This window comes from Tinamus guttatus, unplaced genomic scaffold (assembly GCF_059628265.1).
Source record: "Tinamus guttatus ecotype Peru unplaced genomic scaffold, ASM5962826v1 Tinamus_guttatus_pri_ptg000619l, whole genome shotgun sequence".
NCBI lineage: Eukaryota > Metazoa > Chordata > Aves > Tinamiformes > Tinamidae > Tinamus > Tinamus guttatus.
The window spans coordinates 703,499-718,616 of NW_028289153.1; the positions used below are offsets into that span (position 1 = coordinate 703,499).

The window sequence follows — 15,118 nt, forward strand, 5'->3', positions numbered from 1 at the left end:
CTCCCTGTGCCTCCTTCCACCCACGGCTCCCCGCACGCTGCTGGCCCTGGCCTCGGAGGAACCAGCACAGACGCTGCGTGCAGGCTCACTCCTACTGCGAGGAGGGGGAATCCTCTCGTGCTTCCAGGGCACCCTATTACCATTTCCCTTAATTTCTTGAATGAGAAACAAAGTGGAGGGATCACTGCACTGTCCAGGGAACAGCAATGCGAGAGGGCATCCAGCCAGCATGTGCCCAGGGACTGGTCCCTCCAGCACTCTAGCTGTGCCAGGGCAGAGTGCCCGCAGCTGCAGAGCCAGGGGCTTTGGGGTGCCTCTCCTGCCAGGCGTGCAAACCCCAGGCACGCAGTTCACACCTTCCTGTGACACTATCTGCCTTCTCCACACACACCAGTCCTTTCCAATACCTGCAGTTAGTCCTTAAAAATGCCTAGGTCACTGCCATGAAGCGTGGGGGATGCAGGACATCAAGAGCACTTGCACATGTGAGTCCTACCAGCAAAATCCCAGTGCGCACACAGGGGTTAAAGGCAGGAACAAGGCAATGAGCTGGTGTGCAAAGCGAAGGCACGCTGCCGCGGGAGGGACAGCGCGCTCCTCAATGTGCGTTATTGTGCTCGCAAATAAAGCATCTCTTCAGCTGCCCCATCATGTGCTCCTCCTCCTCCTCCTCCTCAGCAGCCCGGGGAAAGCGGCCCTGCGCCCCACAGCGCCCGGCCCAGCCGCACGCCCAGCGCTGGCATCCGCTCCCACGTCGGCACCCGGCTGCCCTGGCTGCTCGGCCTCGGCTTGGGCGGCTCCGTGCGCTCCCCAGCGCCGTGAGCGCGGCCAGCGGGGAAGGCTGAGACGTAGCAAACCATGGTGTTCTCTCTGTGACAGACCACGTCTCATTGGGACAGACCCTCTGTGCTAAACATTCTACCATTGCTTCAAGTTCCTGGGCTCGACTCCAGCCTTACCTTGGTATGGAGTTTGGCAAACTGCTTGTCATCCAGCAGGCTCTGGGTGTACACACGCCTCTTGTACCGGAACTGCAAGAGGGAAGAACGGCAGACACATGAGAAGAGCAGAACCCGCTGTCACCATCAAACCTCCTGAGCTACTGCAATATAGGACGTCCTGCAAGAAGACATTCTGTCTACATCTGAATACGACCACAGACAGAAAATCAACTCTTTCATAGTTTTTTTCTGTTAGTTAATCACTTTCCTCACAAAAGAATTCTGATCAGTTTTTCATATGAATCTGTCTGGTTTCATTTTTCAAAACATGTGGAGCTTGTTCTATTTGTTCTGCTTCTCCCCAGTAAATTAGGGATTTCTCTAATAGCATTTTTTTTTTTTTCTCCCCGGGAAAGTTTTTACACAAGTAGTCTAAACCTTTCTCTAAGCAGTTTGAACTCGAAGCCCCTCATGGAAGAATCTTTTTTCAGGTCATTTCTGCTACTCTTTTCTATGTCATTCCTCTTTTCAATTTTCTTTCAACCACATTGACTTTCCCCCAACCCTGCTCCAGTAACAGCCTCTTCCATCCCAAGCCCTCCTGAAACAAACCCACCGCTTGCCAGTGTCTGCACTGAAGGACTACAAGATGCTGTGTTTTGCCACAGCATCACACTGGGATTCGTTTTGGCTTGCTTGACCAACAGACTCAAAAATTTTTCTTCAGAAACTGTTACCCAAAATGAGAGCTCCTCCTTTGCAAACAGTGCTTGCAAACACACCGAGATCCCTCGTGTAGCCATATCAAAGTTGATGTTGGTCCCTAAGACACTGCACTGGAATCACCTCTATGCTGTTATGATTCCAATGACAAATGCTGTTAATCACTCGTTACTTAGCCAGTAGCACGTTCTGCTGACAAATACAGTGCTAGCCCTGAATCTGAATATCACTTAGAACAAAATCAAGCACCTCAAAATCCTAACTACACTACGTTTATGTAGCTATCTTTATCAAGCACAAATATGATTTCCTTAAAGAATCAAACTGTATTTGTTTGATGAGATATTTTTTTTAAGCATTAGTTGTATTGCTAAATTTTTAATTTGCTAGGAACTTCCATTGTTTTGACTTGAACTGGTCAAAATTGTCTTTGGTTTAACGTAGCCAAGTTCATCTCATTTGCTTTTCAATATTGGCAGAAAATCAGCATATTTTCAGTCTTCTAAAATGTCCTTTGTTTTCCAAATCTTATTACAAACTCGTATTGTTGGGTGGATATTTCTGAACACACTTTTTTCAGTAGTCCAAGGTAAAAACTGTCAGGCCTGTGGATGTGCAGACGTTCATCTCTTGCAGGAGCTGCCGGGTGCCAGGGCTCACATGCATCCCTGTGTCGCACAAACGCACTCTGGGCAGCTCCTCTTCATCCTCTGGCACCACATCACAAGAGGTTGCAGATGACTCCGCTCCAAGCCTCGCTCTGCAGGGCTCTAGCCAAGGAGCGGCAGCACTTCCCCCCTGACCATTGGCTTTTGGACTCCTCTGTGAACACCCTGGTCCAGGAGGGATTGCAAAAACCCCTGCTGCTCTCCCAGCCTTCAGCAACCTCGTGCAGTTCTCCAGGTCCCAGCTGCAAGTTGCCACCCACGGTGCAGTTGCGGCCAAGGCTGTTGCACCAGTGGCAGGGGGCAATGCCCAACTGCTACCCAGGGGCAAGGCAAAACCGCCCTCAGAAAAGAGAGAAACTGTCCAGCACAGCTCTCTGCTCGCCCCTAGACAGTTAGACTCTGAAGAACAGAACTTTTGAAGAGGTCACAGCCAGACAGCTTTGCTCTGCCCGATCACAGAGGGTCTGGATTTGCACAGGGGGACACAGACCTGCGGATTTTGAAAATTCCTTTCAAAGTTACAAGGTGCATGAACTGAACAGGCAGTACTCAATAACAGCTAGAATACTACTGGCTGCATACAAAGCAACATACAAAGCAGCAAATGCATTCCTGCATACAAAGGTAGCAGCTACCTCACCAGGAAGGGCAGGATAAACCTCTGATGGAGATAACAACCAGTAGGCTACTGTGGGACACAGTAATGCAATCAACTGCCGGAGGGCAACTGGACCTCCTCATTGGCAGGTAGTGCACGTTGCCTGACCACCAGCCTGGCCACTGTCATTGCTGCTTCATCCCGCTAAGGAATCTGGAGCACCCACAGGGATCTGAAGCAGGGGGTGGAACCGGCACCTCCCGCTCCAGGGAGCTCCTGCAGGTACCTTTTTTGTAACTCCATGTTTCTTCCATCATTATACACAAAATCTCATTTATCTGATGACTTTCACGTGCAGCCCTGAGGACTAATGTTATCTCTGGGGCTCAAGAAATCTCACTGGTATCAGCATAGCATTACTGTCCCGTAAATAGGTTCTGGAATATTCATTTTCAAACACAGTTCTCAAGTGGTCACCTTCCTTTCTTATCAAGTCATGAAGAATCAGCGTGACCCATAACAAATAGCCATGTCAAATCTGCATTTAGATATCAAATATGGACATTATGCTAAATCCTACAAAAACAAAACATTAAAGTCTATATGAGGAACATCAGGGAATTTACTACCTCCTAAGTTTATTTGTAAGCACTCTTAATGTTGCTCCAAATGTTTCTGTGTATATTAAATGTTTGCTTGCTAAGAAATTGTGTATTACTCTCTTTCCAAATTAGGCAGGATTGGTTGCAACAACTGCGTTCATGTTTGCATTTATAAGAACACACACAGTTTAACTATTTAATGCTTCCTAACTGTTTGTTGCTTCCTAAACAGACTCTGTGGATAGAATACAGCAATGAGATCCCTAAATACAGAGGTCCTTAAACAGGTAGCTGAAGTCCCATTATAGTCAATGGGGATCTCTGCAGCAACGGGCAACAGAGCCTCTTCACCCCAAAACAGACATCGACATTTGAATGACAGAATCCTAGCCCAAGACAAAACTTATACTGTATGTTGGCAAAGAGTTAATTCTGTTAATTTAATTAATTTCTGCTCCAGAAAATTTAGTTACTTTCTGTAGCAGAAAACAAAATGGAGTGAAATAACATTTATCCTGCATGTGCATCACAGAAATGGGGTCCATACAGGAACAGTCAATTGCTGTCAAAGCACTCAGTTGTGTTCTGGACTCTACATTAACTGCAAAACAAGTAAAATATTAAATTCAAGCCCTTCAGCCACTTATTCAAATGTCTCCTTAGGATTTTCACTCTGTACCTTTGGCAGTGACTTTCCATCTATAGATTTCAAATTCCTATGACAGTTATGACAGGAAAAAAATAAATTTTGATCAACGAGGTCAGGCAATAGGGAAGCAGTTTGGCAGAGCTACGGCAACTGTTGTGGTGCTCTCTACCAGACCACCAAACTAGCGCTCAGAAGCCTTTGCCTCAGCTTCACTCTGCGAATTCTTTGTGAATAAACACGTACACCCACAGCAACCTCCATGCTTTCACTTTTGGAAATGTTAAAACAGGGAGTCTGGGGATCTTAACATCTGTGGTGGAAACTGCAATGGCAGGGATCATTAAGTTCTATGCATGCATATGTGTATATATATGTGTGTGTGTACATTTGTTTATATATTCATATGCGCATGCTCGTATGTGTGTGTATATAATAAGAGAAGCAGACAGCTACCTCCAGGTAGGGAACAGGGGTGTCTGGGTTCAGGGGATACTCCCGCAGCAGCCGCTCCTCATCCAGGAACTTCCCGGCCCTGCCGTTGAAGGCGGGCTGGAAGAGCCCATAGTTCAGCACGTCCTTCAGGCTGTGGTTCAGGATGCAGAGGATGCGCTGCTTGGAAACCCATACGGGAACGTCTGGATTTAGCCGCAGACACTTCTATGGAGAGAAGGAGAGGGTGATTAGAGGTGAGAGTCATCAGGGCCCTGTAAACCATAACCTTGTCCAGGAACCATTCTAGGGATAACAAGGGGAAGGATGCGAAGATGGGAAAGCCACATGTTTTCCATGTCAGCTGATGAGTGGAGGAAAAAAAAAAAGATTTCTACAATTAGAGACTTATTGAAGTCTCTACAGGTAAAACTTAGGGTAAGACTTAGCATATTCTCCTCTAATCATTTGGTGGGGCTCAGGGCAGGCTTGAACCCTATATTGTATAAAATCCCACAAAATATGGGCAGTCCTGAAGAGTACTGCATGGCAGTACTAGCAGTATTGACAATTAATGACAATGTAATAGCAACACTCCATTTAAATATAATAGCAACAGTCTATTTAAACACCCTCTGACAGGTGTCAGGAGTCTCCTGGACACTGCACAAGGTTTTCACAGGCATGCAAATAAAGAAGTTGTAAAGCAAAGTCACTGTAACCCCTGTCGGGAGCACATGGAATCCAACAGCCCTCCAGTCACTTGGAGAAGAGACCCCAGCGAGGAAAACATCATTTGAGCGCTAAATATCATGCTACTAAACTCATCCCGTAGCACGCAGCGAGTTTCCCGTGCACTGCAAGCAGTTTCCCTCCCCACTCAGGACTCCTCCACACAGCACCAGAGCCCATCACCTCGGCGGCGTCTCCCCCAGCCCTTGCGGCGCTCCTGCACCCGAGGCTGCGCAGGGGACCCGGCTCCTCCGCGCTTGGCCGCGCGGTGCGGCGGCTTCGGCATCGCCGCCGCCTCCCGTCCTCGCCCAGCAGCAGCCGGCTCTGCACAACGGCCGGAGAAGCAGGAGGCTCCCACAGCAGCGATGCCGGAGGCCGTAACTGCAGCTCCCTCCTGTTTTATATTTGGCCTTTAACCCTCCCTCATAGCAGCCGGCTTATTCTCCCCCTCCTTCATTTTCTCCCCACTGTGCACTTTATGGAGGGGGAGAGGACAGCTCTTCGTTGTGCTTTAGCCTTTCAAGCTGATGCCTGTGAGTCTCGCTCAAGATTCCTGATTTTGTGCTGGCCGACAAAACGAGCGCTGTCCCCTCCTTGCCTGCTTCCTGCCTCTCCCCACGGCTCCTCCGGGCTCGGAGCTCACCCGCTCCTGCCCATCCTCGGGATCTATCTGGCATGGGAACGGCAGCGCTGCCAGCAGGCGAGGCGCAGCCAGGGTTTCCCCTGGGCCGTGGCTGTGCTTTGCTCAGGAGCGCGCTGGGGAGCTGGGGCAGAGCACAGATGTTCACCTGGATTTTGGGAGAGAAGCGCGCAGAGACCCGCTCTGCAGCCTCTCCTCTTAGCTCTGCCAAGGAGCTCGAGCAGATTCAGCAGTGCATCTGCTCTCTCCACAAACTGCTGACTTCTCCCCGCAACAAGAGGGTGGGTTGGTTACTTCCTCCCCTTAAAAGCATCCGTTTGATTCTGTGAATCTGTGATTCTGTGAATCAAACAGGCACTAGTTTTTGAAAAAGTAGAGAAAAGCAAATGATCCTGCGGAGGTTCTTGGCAGGAGCTGGCAGAGCACCTTGCACAGCCCAGCAGGTCTGGTCCCACCGTCTGGGTGCCACCGAGCCCCCACTGCGCCACTGGAGACGGGGCCAGAGGACAACAGGAGCAGCAGCAGCTCTCACGGCAAGTTTTTAACTTCTGTTCGTAATCACGAGTGGTATTTTTTTTTCCCATACAATTATAAATTGTGATCACAACAATCAAAGCCTTAGAAACAACTCCTGAAAGAAAATGATACAGATTCTCCACTTTTAGACAGCACGATGACTCCTTCCCGAAGAAAGAGCTCACGGCTTTAGATTCAACCCTGAGCAATGCATGGGATGACAGACAAGATCTATTCAAGAGCAGCCCTGTAATAATGACAATAAAGAACTCAAACTCAACAATCCTGCATGAGCAAAAAAGCCAAAAAATATTCACCAAAGAACACAAAAATGAGAAAGAGATGAAAGGAAATTAAAAGAAGCAGCTGAAAAGGCAATGTGCTTGCAGGCAGTAGGGAGTGTATTTCATTATATCACATTAGAGGCTCAGAGCTAAGGTATGGCAAAAATGAAAAACAAGCACTAAGAGGTCCCCACAAAAAGGTGGAACAGTCAAATCAACAGAGCAAAGGAGGCTATTGAAAGTGCAAAGATTTCCCTTGCTAGAAGAAGAAAGTAGGAATTCTGAATGAGACCTGGAAACAGCATATCTCTGATTAGTTACATGCAAAATGACAATATTATTAAAGACACAAAAATTAGCAAATGTGCAGAAGTAGGCTGACGAGGCAGATGAGGTCAGGGAGTGATCCAGAGGCTGGAAGAGCCTCAGGTCCCTGCTGAGAAACAGCTCCTCACTGAATCATAAAATCACACAACCATTATGGTTGGAAAAGACCTTCAAGTCCAATTGTAAGTCTGTCAACACCATGTCTGCTCGGCCACATCCCTAAGTGCCTCATCTATATGTTTCTTGAACATTGCCAAGGATGGTGACTCCACCACTTCCCTGGGCAGCCTGTTCCACTGCTTGACTACTCCTTCCATGTAGAAATTCTCCTCATGTCTAACCTGAACCTCCCCTGGTGCAACTTGAGGCCATTTCCTCTTGTCCTATTGGTAGTTATTCTGGAGAAGACATCGACCCCTGCCTCACTGCAACCTCCTTCCAGGTAGTCATAGAGAGCGATAAGGTCTCCCCGAGCCTCTTCCTTTCCACACTAAACAACCCCAGCTCCCTCACCCCCTCTGAGTAAGGTCTGTGCTCCAGCCCCTTCACCAGCTTTGTTGCCCTTCTTTGGACATGCTCCAGCATCTCCATGTCTTTCTTGTAGTGAGGGGCTCAAAGCTGAACACAGTGTTCGAGGGGCGGCCTCACCAGTGCCGAGTACAGGATAATGATCACTTTCCTGGTCCTGCTGGTTACACTGTTCCTCATATAAGCCAGGGGGCAGCTGGCCTTCTTGGCCACCTGGGCTCACTGCTGGCTCATGTTTAGCTGGCTGTCAACCAACACCTCACATCCTTATCTGCTGCACAGCTCTCCAGCCACAGACTCAAGCCTGTGGAATCATAGAATCATTAAGGTTGGAAGGGACCTCTAGAGATCATCTAGTCCAACTCCCCTGCACACACAGGATCGCATCCAAGTGGGTTTTGGAGATCTCCAGAGAAGGAGATTCCACAACCTCTCTGGGCAGCCTGTTCCAGTGCTCTGACACCCTGCTGCATTGCATGGAGTTGTTGTGACTGAAGTGCAGGACCCAACACTTGGCCTTGTTGAACTCCATACAGTTGGCCTCAGCCCATCGATCCAGCCTGTGCAGATCCCTCCACAGAGCCTCCCTACCCTCAAGCAGATCAACTCTTCCTCCCAGCTTGGTGTTGTCTGCAAACTTGCTGAGGGTGCCCTCAACCCCTCATCCAGATCATTGATGAAGATATTAAAGAGGACCAGCCCCAAGACTGATCTCTGGGGAGCACTGCTCGTAACTGGTCACCAGCTGGATTTAACTCCATTCACACAGACTCTCAGAATGGTTGAGGTTGGAAGAGACCTCTAAAGTTCATCTAGTCCAAGCCCCCTCCTCAAGCATGTGGCACAGGGTGGCATTCACCACCACTCTCTGGGCCCGGCCATCCAGACAGTTTCTCACCCAGCAAAGAGTCCACCAGTCTAAGCCATAAGCTGACAGCTTCTTCCAGGAGAAGGCAGTGGGCGGTGGTGTCAAAGGTCTTATGGCAGTCTAAGGAGACCACGTCCACAGCCCTTCTCTAATCCACTACCTGGTTGTAGAAGGACTTTGGGTTGGTGAGGCAGGACCTGCCTTTCATGAACCCATGTTGGCTGGGCCTGATCCCCTGGTTGTTGCACACATACTGTGTGATCGCCCCCAAGATGACTTGGTCCATAATTTTCCCCAATACCAAGGTCAGCCTGACAGGCCTGTAGTTCCTTGGATAATCCATCCAACCGTTCTTGTAGATGGGCACCACATTGGCAAGTCTCCAGCCATCGGGGACAACCCTGTTGACCACGACCGCTGATAGATGATGGACAGCAGCTTGGCAAGCACTTCCGCGAGCTCCCTCAGAACCCTCAGGTGGACCCCATCTAGCCCCACAGACTTGTGGATGTCCAAGCGGAGTAACAGGTCACTGTCTGATTCCTCCTGGATTATGGGCGGTTTATTCTGCACTCTATCTGTTTCTTCCATCTCCAGGTGCCAAGTATTTTGAGGATAATTGATCTGAATGTTAAAGACTGAGGTAAAGTAGGCATTAAGTACCTCAGCCTTATCCTCATCCTTAGTGACAATACTACCCGCCACATCCAATAAAGGATGGAGATTTTCCTTGGCCCTTCTCTTCTTGTTAATGTATTTGTAGAACTTTTTTTGTTGTCTTTTATAGATGTGGCCAGATTGAGTTCCATCCAAGCTTTTGCCTTTCTGAATTCCTCCCAACATTCCCTAGCAACTTCCTTGTAATCATTCCCTAGCAACTTCCTTGTAATCTTCCTGAGTTACTTCCCTTCTTCCAAAGGTGGTAACTCTCTTTTTTTCCCAGAGTCTCAGCAGACCAGCCTGGTCTGGTCTTCCCCTCTGGCTCATCTTTGGACACAAAGGGACACTTTGCTCCTGCGCCTTTAAGATTTTCTTCTGGAGGAAAACTCAGCCTTCCTGGACCCTGCTGACTTCCACTCCAACTGCTGCCCATGCAAAAGGACACAAGGATGGGGATAAGACCTCTCCCTGGGCAGCGTGAGCAGCGCAGACCCCAGAGCAGCCCTCGAGCAGCACCAGGTCACCCTGGCCGGGCTGCTCATCCAGGAGGTCCGAGCGCCCTCCAGCACAGAGCCGGCGAGGTGCTCCCCATGCCCGGAACGTGGTGCAGAGCGGCCATGCCGAGGGCACAGGACAGGCGGTGGGGACCCCAGGACAGGGCTCAGAGATGTGCGAGGGCTCTGGAGAACAACAGCTCTGAGCTCTGTCCTGGGAAAATGGGCAGGAATACAGCAAAATCAGAGCTAGCATAGCATCGGGTTCAATACTAATGTTGCTCTGTGACATCCTACCTTCAAAATCTACCAAGAGCACTTGGAGGAAACCTGCAGAAGTGAGACTAAGTCCAGCTTAGCAGTCGGCTCTCTACTGTCAAACCATTTTCAGCAAAGCCAAAGGCTCCTGAGGAACTAGGTTTGCATGCACAAGAAAGCATTCTTTGGATTAATAATGGACTAGGATGATGGAAAAGATTGGTTGAGATTAAGCAGGCAGCGTTTCTTATAGGGGAGTTCATTAGCAACATCACATAAGGACCTGTGCTGGGACTTGAACCAAAATGATGTAGAAACGGCCTTTATGAGACTCACGAATTGGCAGCACATCAAGATCTTCCATACCACATGCGGCACTGGTTACCCCGTCTTTCCAGACACAGGAAAAGCAAAGAGAAGGATGATGGAGATGACTTGAGGTGAATCGAGGTCCCCTCGATTTCGAGGGGACAAACAGCACATCCCAAGCCAGAGTCCTCAGCTTGCAAATGGTATGTGGAGCTGCAGGCATCGTGGACGAAGCAGACATGGCAGGACAACGACAATTTCTCAGAGCACAGGGACTGGGATCAGGCAGCACATGTAAAGCGAGCAAGTCCAGGTAACTTTTTTGCCTTTCCATGAAGAACTATGTTTGTTTTTCTTCAATTACACATTTTCTCTCTTTCTCTCTCTCTCTCTTTTTTTTTTTCCCCAAATGGAGCAGTTTGGGCAGTCGGTTCTTCCTGTGATCTGGGAGGAGATTTCTGGTCTTTGGCCAGCTCTTGTTCCATAGGGTATGTTAAACCCTCCGGGATGCTCCTCCAGCCATGACGTGCGCCCCAAAGCCCCTGGCCTTGCCAACTGCAGTCCTTCCAAATGCCCGTGACAGCTGCCTCCTTGCAGGGTTTCACTGCAGGACACTGCGGCATGTTCCAGATACCTCGTCATCCCACCACCTCCACTCGCTTTTTCAAATTCACCTGAGAGAACATGAGGGCTTCAAACACCTTCCCTTCAGAAAAAGATGCAACTCTACATCGGTGTGACTCCAGAAGAAAAGCCCAAAAAGACACAGGGTTTATCCTGGTCCCACAGAGATGGACACAAGGCCAACAGAAGCAGTGAATGAAAAAGGGAATCCTAACACACAAGCAATTGTATAATCATGCAAATTTTCTGCTTGTTCTTTTTTTTTTCTTCCTTCAAAATATAGTCCTAAAATATAGAGATTTGGAGAAATCTGAAGATTTCTTGAGAAGAACAGAGAAAAGGAAGCCTGAAAGGGATCTAAAATAAAACAGAAGCAGCCTCACATTCTTGAAAATGAAGCTGTAGCAGAATTCAGTAAGTTGCTGTAAGCATCCAGCCTTGTGCAGGACAAATAGGGATTGTCCCAGTTCACCAGGGAAGCCAGGAAATTATAGAGGCTGTGTAGTCTCCTGGGACAACTCTGGACTTTGGCCTGCCAACTGTCCCGGCAAGGACAGGCAGAGGAGACGACGGCTGAAGAACAAAGTGCTGGAAGCAGGGAACAGGGAACGGGGAGCAGCTCCGCGAGCTGGCTGCGTACGCCAACGATACAGCAGTGTCCCGGGCTCAGCTTGCCTCCCAAGGAGCACTGTGGATGCCATGGGATGAGCTGCAACGCTGCTCCGGGAGAAGCGACCGCACTGCAAGGGAGCATGGCAAGGATCAGGAGGGAGCTCGCAGCCATGGCGGGGTGCGTGATGGACATAGCCCATCCTGGCTCTCCAGGTCTTCCAGAAGGGTCATCATGACTTAGAAGCTGATCTCAGAGGATGTTGCTGGCTGCTGTACATAAAAGTTGCATCACTTTCTGAAACCTGCAGCCTGAGACAGGACGCTGCCCACAGTGGCCACAGATCTCTTAAAAATGAGAGTCCAAGAGCCATGTTATTGCATCTCTTCAGTGGTGCTAACATCTCACAGTTCCACCAGAGCAGCAGCGGCCTCTGAGATAAAGACAGCTTGAAATGGATGTTTAAAGCAATTCAGCTTCTGATGAACTGTAAATGACTGGTGCAGGCACAAGCTCCCTCTTACACAGCACTACAACAGCTTAATTATCAGCCACCCGCATGGAAAGGGCTGCTGAAGAGCAGAATCGCCAGCCTGCTCATCCAAAGGATGAACTATTCACGAGGAAAAGACAGTGCATAGGAAATGCAAAGAGTTTTGAGCCTGTAAATCACGCTGATGCCTATTACTTCCCGAGATCTGGAACCATTTATCCATCTGACTCACTGTACCATCACCACAGCCACAAAATATCAACATCTATCTTGTGATTAGATAGAAAACGAGGGCCTGGGAAATACAGAGCAAATCAAGTTTGCTGAAGAATGAGAAAGGGCATACTATAGATGGCTTCACAGCACATATTGCACTGAATTTATATCACCAAATTTAAACCCAAAAAGGTCCATTAGGTCATCTAGTCTGAGCAAAAGATCACTGCCCCATAAGTTTCAACCAGCAACTCCTATAACAAGCCAGATTACTTGAATTTGGATAGTATAGTTGCCTGAACAGCATCCAGTTGGGTCTAAAACCACCACATGACAGGAAAGGTGCACTCTTCTTGGACAGATCAATAAACCACACACTCATCCTCACTTTTAAAAGATATGTCTTAATTCTTATTTGATTTATTTCGCTTAAGTTTCTATTATTTTTGTTATATCTTTTGTCCATGGTCCTGAACAGCTCTTTATTCAGTTTCTTTTCACAGTGCTATCCCCATTTAACGTAGTCATCTCCCAGTCCTTTTGAGGGTGAGCTAGTGAGACATCAGTCTCTCTCAGTTCATAAATCACAGTGCATTTTCTCCAGATCTCAAATCAGTTTTGACGCTCTTTTCAGAACCCTTTTTAATTTTAAACACACTTTTTAATGGGGGAAATTCAGAGCCAGAGGCAATATTCTAGCATCTGTCTCCCAGCCGTCACATACAGCTATAAAATATTGTCCTTACCTCTTCTTGCTATTCTCTCTCCAGGCTTCTCTCTCCAGGCACTAGCTCTTCTCAAAGCACATGGCAATGTGGGTCTAGTTTACATTCAACAATTACATCCCTTGTAGATGGCCAGATCCTATATCCTTCCCAGAACACGGTGCCCTGATTTATAGATCTGGCATTAGTCCTTATTGCTAGCTGTAAAAGTTTATATTTGAACGAATTAAAACATAATTTATTTTGATGGATCCAGCTCCAATTACTACATGTGAATATGAAAATGAGAAGACAGAGTGAAGCATCTAACGAACCAATGCATAATTGTGGAAACTGGAGGAGCAAGAGGCAAACGGACTGCAGAAAGTGGACAGATTTGTGCATCCCATCAACTGGGCAGTTTATCTCATAAACTACCTGCCCTTTAGCCACTACTAGAGACTGAGACTGGGCAGACAAACCACTGGAAGGGTCTGGTAGGGCTTTTTTACACTTTTATGCATGGCAGTTATGCTCACATCTTTATTGATAGCTCCATATGAAAAAAAATGCCAGCAGAGATATTTACTTCTGCTTCCTCACTTCATATTTAACATACTGCAAAACAGTCACTTCTAAGGCATCCTAATAACTTGATCCATCAAGATCATATGGATCAAAAAATCCAAAAGGAACTAAACTAATTCATTAACATGGGTACCTTTTCCAGTGCTGATGCATTCATTTTAGAATTAATTGCACCAGTCTTTCACATTTCTCTCTTCAGTGCATCTTCTTTTGCACCATCAACAGTGATCTTTATCTACCCTTCTACAAGGCCTGTATTATCTTGATGAGGTCCCCCTGAGCATCCTCTCCAGGCCTTAACTCTTGAAGATAGCTTCACATAGCTGAATAGCGCTACAGCCCGGGGACAAGAGGGATGGTTCTCATCTGCACAAATAAGTGATCAAAAGAGGTGCAAGCAACCAAGCCATTCCGTGAGAGCTAGTACAAAATCCTGCAGAAGGACCAAATGGCTGAAGAATACAGCAGATTGACCCAACGCAGGTAAATGCAAAGTAAAGCATATGGGAATAATAATAATAAAAAAATCCTAGGCAGGCTCTGAGCTGACTACAGCCTGGCTGTGGCAGCCCTGCAGCTTTCTCAGGGCAGTGCTCAGCAGGAAGCAGAGTGCCAGGAACCGCGACCGAAGGAGCACCAAACGTCACTACATCGCTGCGTCCACCCCTGTCCTGCCTGAGCAGGACGGAGCGGGACAGAGCATCCTGAGTGCTCCGTGCAGTTCGGGCTCCCCATATAGGAATGGTGTAACAGAAGCTGAAAAGTTGCAGAGAAGGATGATCAAGGGCTTGGAGTAGTTTTCATGTGAAGTTCAACTGAACGGACAAGAGCCTTCAGGCTGGGAAAGTGAAGACTGAGAAACAATATGACAAAAACAGAAGCAGCACAGAGAGGATAAGCAAGTATTATCTCCTTGGGAATTGAGGCAAACACCACAAGACAAAGTGACAGATATGATATCTTCATTAGACGCACTGACACTGATCAGTTCAACAGCATGCTGCAGGGTTCTGGTGAGGTACTCCAAATTGGTCCCCCAGGTACCTTCATTTATGTAGTCATAATCACAGATCAGCATCGTGTGCATCATTCGTTATTTGGCTTAACCCAATCAGAACACTTTGTCCAGGTCTGACTAATTACAACAATAACTCTCAGTTTACAATTTACTACCACTCATTTCTTCAAAGTTATCACTTTCCTTACTTTACAATAAGCTACAGCCCCTCTGCCTCAAGGTCTCAACAACTATCCTGATTTCCTGGTTGGCTCCTTTTTCTCCATAATAAAGAACTCTCCAAGACTTTGGCACGAAAACCATGTTTGTCACAACCTGCACTTCTGCTAACCTAACTCCTACCCTCTAACAATAACGTCTCTTCCAAAGCAAAACTCTGGAGGGTGGTAAATGTAACTAGTAGAGTCGGAGCAGGACAAAAATCAGCATTTCTTCACCACCCATCATGTGTTCATCTGTGGAGCTTTATACCACCACATCACAGACTCAAGTCAGGGGAAGGGGTCCCCTGGGGGTCCCTGGTCCTGGTCAGAGCACACGATTCCGTAGAGCCCTGGCAAGCAAGTACTGAGTACCTCCAAGGACAGAGATCCTGTAGCTGTTGTGGGCCCTGGTCCCAGATCCAGCCATCCTCTCATC

The 15,118-nt window shown here is 47.9% G+C and overlaps 1 protein-coding gene across 1 annotated transcript in view; it reads right to left on the reverse strand.

The window, feature by feature from the left end:
• Positions 1-15,118, reverse strand: part of SHANK3 (SH3 and multiple ankyrin repeat domains 3) — a 311,958-nt gene that overhangs the window by 266,281 nt on the left and 30,559 nt on the right. Inside the window, 2 exon segments of the mRNA XM_088535213.1 lie at positions 960-1,031; positions 4,635-4,838. Coding sequence (XP_088391339.1) covers positions 960-1,031; positions 4,635-4,838 — 276 coding nt within the window.